A 6,353-nucleotide genomic window follows, 5' to 3' on the forward strand; every position below is an offset into this window, starting at 1 on the left:
GTAAAGTTATAATTTATTATTTCTAGTAAACAAAAGTTAAAATACAGAATCATATAAAAAATTATGACGTTGGAGAAGATTAAACCTGTTTTATATATTTCAAACATTAAACCAAACGGATCCTAACCCAATTAACTAAATAAGTAGGAGGAAATATACTTGAAACACTATGTTTTTGACACAGTATCTAAGGTATTTAACTACATAAAGATGTTATAAAAATTTTAGTGTTTTTTTTTTTTTTTTTTTGGTATTGAAAAAAAGAAAACTCTTGTTTATACAGTATATGCAGATGCAGATGATTGTTGGACCAATAATGGACGGTGGATTTTAAAGTGGATGGGTTGCCGGCTGAGAAGAGTAACCAATAACAGTTCCGTGTTCATTGTCCAATGATGCTCCAATTAAATAATAATGCAACCTTCGCCAGTTATGACTTTCCAGTTGACGTAAACCTTCAGATAATGAAAACACCTGTTATCCAACAATCTATATATAAGATATAAACAAGGACAACACAAATTGCCTTAAGTAATGAATGACTCATATAACATATGCTAGCTGTATTTACTTTGTTAGACAATGTATTCACTCATGTTGCATTTACATTCACATTCACATTCACATTCCACCGTTCAATTGGATATGAATAAGATTCACATAATATATGAATTGACACAAGGGCGAACGTATGCCAATTATTTTTTGTTATAAAATCAAGTTAGAATGAAATTAAAGTTCGATTTAACATGTTCTTCGCCTTAGCTTTTTCTCTAATTGGTATCTATTGGGAAAATTGTATTTTTTTTATCCTCTAAGTTTACGATTTTGCATTTTATTCTTTATAATTAAAATTGTATAAATGAGCTCCTTAATATTTTAGTATTGTGCATATATACTCTTGAATAACAAAATTATCCTCTTGCTACTAGAAGTAAGTGAGAAGAGAAGAAAGAGAAAAGAGGGAAGGAGAGGAGGGGAGTAATTTAATCATTTAAGGGTTCAAATGCACACAACTTGAAATGTAGAAGTGTTAATATAAATATTTTTTAAAAAAGTTAAAGCCATACATTCATACAGACATAGTTAAGGAGAAAACCGCCACCAACTCCCCCAAAAAATAGAGTAAAATACAATTCTTCTTCCTTCTTATTTTTGATAGCCAAAGGAAAATTTAATTGCTTTTTACTTTTAAGTCTTGATTGAAAAAATAGAGAATAAATAATATCATTTTTTATCAATTCCCTTTTTCTTGTATAATAAAACAATAATCTGTGCATTTATCTTTTAAAGTTTCAAATTTTTAATACCCAACTAAAAACAGTATTTATTCAGCAATAACTCAGTATCAAAACTAAATCATTTTCTCACATCGTGATCATAGACTTTTTTCCTTTGGTTCTGCGTGCAGGGAATCAGTTCTCAACATAGCAAGTTTGTTTGTTTCTGAAAAGCAACCTCTTTTTTGTTTGTTCCTTTGGTTCAATTTGTTCTTTAACTGTCGTCTCTCAATAATATAAACACCTTACCAAATCGAAAAGAAACTTCTTTCCGTTAATGTGGTATCCGGAATACATATTTATCACGCTTTGCTGTAATAATTATATTTTTATTTCGAATAATGATTTAGTTAAAACCTTTAACGAAATAAAAAATCGAATTAGGACTGACTCTTCATTTGAGACACAAATTTGATTTCCATCATAATTTTTGTCAAAGGCTTAATTTCTATCAGATGTATATTTCACTATCTTAATTTAAAAATAATTAAGACTTTAGTTTCTTACTTTTTCATCTTCCTAGAAGATCTTGATATGTGACTTATATCTTTGTTTATAATGTGATTTCTATTAACATTGGCAACTCTGAAATGCCTCTACAGTGTACCTATTGGATAAGAGCTCATAGGCTGGTCTTTTACTATAACTAAATCCTTGCCATTTAATTTAGCAATGAAAAAGTTTGGAAACAACACTCTGCATCCGTTGTACATAGGGCCGCACACTAATTCTAACTCACGGGAAAACGCAAATATTGTTGATTATCTTTTTTCCCATGTCTTTTTCGGAGGATGATAATTTCATGTCCTGGAATCAGCTGAGAGGGCGTTGAACCCACAAGTTTTTTTCTACTTATTTGCTACAGTCTCAGTCAGTGAATAGGAATAAAAATACTCAAGGCCTTTCATGTTTTAGTTTTTTTCCAAGGCCTCAAATTACCTTTATCTTTCCTTCCAATCAATGCTGTTAGAGAGTCTTGTCAAATGGGTGAGCAATGGAGGAATCAATCTTTGGAGGTATGGAACTGGAGGGAGGAGAGCATGCAGCTTTGAGCTCATTAAACCTTTCAATGTTAAAATTGTTAAGCTTCATGAGGCGCTTCTGCTTGGTGCTGAAGCGGGATTGATAGAAGCCTTCAAAGGAAGGTTCTATTGAGGTCCTAAGGAAGAATGTATACCCAGCCATGAAGTACAAAGATGTCAGATAGAAGCATATTGGCTCCATCACATCCCATGTTAGCTCCCAAAAGGTGAGCCTCATGCATGTCAGCGTCTGAACCACTAGGAAACTCAGCCCGCCCCAGAGCTCCCGCCGAACAAGGGTGTGGGCTCTGCCGTCGATGGCTGACTTCTGTTTCTCCATTTCTTCGAATTCTCTCCTAACAGAGTCATGCACCTTGGCTCCTCCTCGCAGAGGGAGTAGATCTTGAATGGCTTTTGCTACCTGTATCACAACAAATTTTACACAATTTGGGTGAAGCCTGCCTCAAGCTTAGCTACACATTTGGTTTTCCCTTTATGAATCACACAAGCTTATAGTGAATGAATTAATTTTTGTAATTAAACCCACACAGAACGTAGAACACAATTTAGCAAAACCTATGAATTCTATTTTTCACCCTCTAACACTTCAAAAGGGAGCAAATAGTTTGCTAGTACCTAGAATAGAAAACCCCAACTTTCCATCCGTATTGGTATTATATGAAAAGGATTGTAATCCTAATCTAAAATTAATTTAGGGTTAGCATGAACCCATCTACCAATAGACCCAATCTTTTTTCAATCTAAATAAAGATATTGAAATAGAAAGCCCAAATTTGCCAATTAGTAAATCCCCAAAATAGTTGAATTAGATTAGATTGATGAATATAATAGTGAGTGGGAAAGCTGGCAGGGCTTTATGCAGTCCTTTAAAGCCCTAATATACCACCTCAAACGGGACTTTTTAGATCTTGGGAAACAACAAAGTTTCAATTTCCTGTGGAAAAAAACAAAAGAAATAATCCAAAAGACATTATCAGTTTTCGGTAGTCTCTAACCAAATAAATTGGTAAATGAGCAGCTATAACATGATTGCTTTTAAAAATCAAAAACCTATCTTGGAATCTCCACCATCACCCTTCTGTCATAACCCAGAAATTAAAAACTTAACCCAGCACAACACAACAAAACCAAAAACAAATTGATCAATTAATTAAAAATAAAACAATCAATTATTGGAAGACTGGAAAAAATTTAATCTAACAAGAAAAAGATGAAAAAGAGAGAGGCATGGGAAATAAATTAACCTGTTCTGGCCTGACGAAAACGACATCTCCTAAAATAATCACAGCCGCAGAATCATCGAGCAGCCTTGCAATCGTAACCGCTTGATCCTGATCGGAGCAATTCTCGGAGCAGATCCGAATGAACTCGTGTAACGTTATGCAGCTCTTTCGGATCTCTTTAAGCTTCGATTTCACCATCTCCACCTGCGCCGCCTTCAGCAACTTCCGAGCATCCTCCGCCGTCACTCCCAACTCCTCCACCTCCTCGTCCTCCTTCTCCTCCATCGCCGGCGGCCTCAGCCCCTCCAATCGAATGCGGTTTCTAGCAATGTCCATTGCCCTCAACCTCTCCATAATGTTTCCGTGGGCAGACGGCGATCGAAGCTCCGGCTCGAACCCAGGTCGCTTATGAAGGAACCTCCGGAAGACGCCATTATCTCCTGGGTCCGGAGCGATGTCACGATCTCCAGAGCAGGCGGCGGAAGCGACCCTCGCGTGAACGGAGGCAGATGAAATCCGGCAATTGGTGAGGGTTTGCGATGAGAGTTTGGTAAAATTGAATAGGCGCTGAGCTAGGGTTTTTTTGAACGCCATGTATAATGATAACAATAATAACAACAATAATGTTAAAATTGGAGAGATACAGAACGTTCAGAAAGGTCTAGAGAGATAAGAAACAATAAGCTTGGAGAAAAGGATGGGCCTCGGGGACCTTAATATATAGGTGCCCCCATAAAAACGGAACAACGGAGATAAACGTTTGCTCAGAAGTAAAGACGCGAGAATTTGATTGTAGCGTAGGCGATAAATTGAGAGACGGGAATATATCCTAGAGAGGGGAATGTGGCCAGACACGTGGTGGGATGAGATTATAAGATATATGGATTGGTAACCGTCTGATCGCTAGGTTTGATATGCTGACTAGATTCGAGCCTGGCCTGCCCTGAAAGGCTGGAGCTGCCTATGCACCCTTTGAGAAGCATCGTTATCCTATATTCCTATTAGTGAATTAATTAATTATTTAATTAAGATTTATTTTCTACCGAAAAAAAGAGCGAAAATTTGGGAGTTGGCAAGGTACTCCTAGAAGTGATTGCGTCCACGCGAAGGTGTCGCTACACATGACTTATTATATTATACTCATGGGATTGGGCGCAATATGAGGATATTTATTTACTGCTAGTAGAGGATAACTGTAAGCAAGTAACGAATTAGTTAATTAAGAAAAATGTGTTGTAATGATCAAGTGTGTTTTGGATTAAAATTTGTAAATGAGAACGTATATAAAATTGATTTTATAAATTTAATTTTGATAAAAAGTGAGTTGGTATTAGGGTTTGTTTGGGTGAGTTTTTAAGAAAAGATTTTTTTCGAATTATCTTTTTTTAAAAGATCTTATAGAAAAGTAAAAGTAATTTTATGTTTAGATATCTTGTATAAAAAGGTCTTTTTATCAATCAATTATGTTTGGGTATAACAATATAAAAGTACTTTTTTGTTTATTTATTACATGAAAAACATCTTTTTTTTAAGGAAAAAAGATCTTTTAAAAAAAGATATAAAGGCTTGTTTGGGTGAGCTTCTAAGAAAAGATCTTTTTTCGAGTTATCTTTTTTTAAAATATCTTATAGAAAAGTAAAAGTAATTTTATGTTTGGATATCTCATGTAAAAAGGTCTTTTTATCAATCAATTATGTTTGGGTATAACAATATAAAAGTACTTTTTGTTTATTTATTACATGAAAAACATCTTTTTTTAAAGAAAAAAGATCTTTTAAAAAAAGATGTAAATTACAGCTTCTCAAAAAAGATCTTTTTTTTTTTTATTTTACTAGTACTTTTACTTTTACTACTAGAAATTTGCCAAACACGTTAAAAAATAAAAAAAGATCTTTTTTCATTGAAAAAAGATATTTTTTTAACAAAATAATGGCGCCCAAACATGCACTTAAATTACAGTTTTTCAAAAAAGATCTTTTTTTTTTATTTTACTAGTGCTTTTACTTTTACTACTAGAAATTTGCCAAACACGTTAAAAAATAAAAAAAGATTTTCTTTTATTAAAAAAAGATCTTTTTTAACAAAATAATGACCCCCAAACATGCACTTAATGTGATTTATATTTGATAATTTATTGTAAATGACACTAAATGATAAAATTAGTAAAAAAAATTCAATTAATTTTTCAATTTATCAATTGAATGCAAAAACTACAATTTGTTATTTATAGTAATCAGGAAATCAAAGTCAGAATCATATTCCTATATAAAAAAAAACAAACAAACAAAAAATTATAACATTAAAAAAGATTGAACATAATTTTTGTATTTTTAATACGTTCACCAAACACCGTCTAAATAATAGTTTACCAAACACACCCTAAATAATAGTGAGTAAAATGGGGTTCGGCTAGATGCAGTGTCTTTGAAAAATCAAATGAAATCAAAATGTGAAAGAGGAAGCATTCACGTTTTTCCGCATCCCGCAAGGAAAGGGAAGGAACGGGCTCGTAGATAAGACCTCCACCCCAAGTTCCAACCCTTCTTTCGACTAGCCCCTCCCCCACTTGATGCCTTGCTCCTAATTTCTTATAGAAGGAGTTAATGACTATGTTAATTTCTCCCGAATTATCATCCAGATACGGAAATTGTTCCACTATTTAATATCAAAAATAATAAATTATCGCTAACAGTAATAAAGAGAAATTATCACCAAATATATTTATTTTCTTAAAAGATGAATATTCCCTCACCGAATAAATGTGTCGGTTAACTAATTATTACAAATTTAAAAATAAATTTATTAAT

The 6,353-nt window shown here is 33.4% G+C and overlaps 1 protein-coding gene across 1 annotated transcript; it reads right to left on the reverse strand.

The window, feature by feature from the left end:
- LOC107642841 (calcium uniporter protein 2, mitochondrial) lies at nt 1,739-4,309 on the reverse strand. Its single transcript, XM_016346328.2, has 2 exons — nt 3,568-4,309; nt 1,739-2,723 (listed from the first exon to the last, which is right to left on the reverse strand). The coding sequence occupies exons 1-2, from the start codon at nt 4,138-4,140 to the stop codon at nt 2,247-2,249; spliced, it is 1,050 nt and encodes a 349-aa protein (XP_016201814.1). The 5' UTR covers nt 4,141-4,309; the 3' UTR covers nt 1,739-2,246.

This window comes from Arachis ipaensis, chromosome B05, assembly GCF_000816755.2.
Source record: "Arachis ipaensis cultivar K30076 chromosome B05, Araip1.1, whole genome shotgun sequence".
Taxonomy (NCBI): Eukaryota; Viridiplantae; Streptophyta; class Magnoliopsida; order Fabales; family Fabaceae; genus Arachis; species Arachis ipaensis.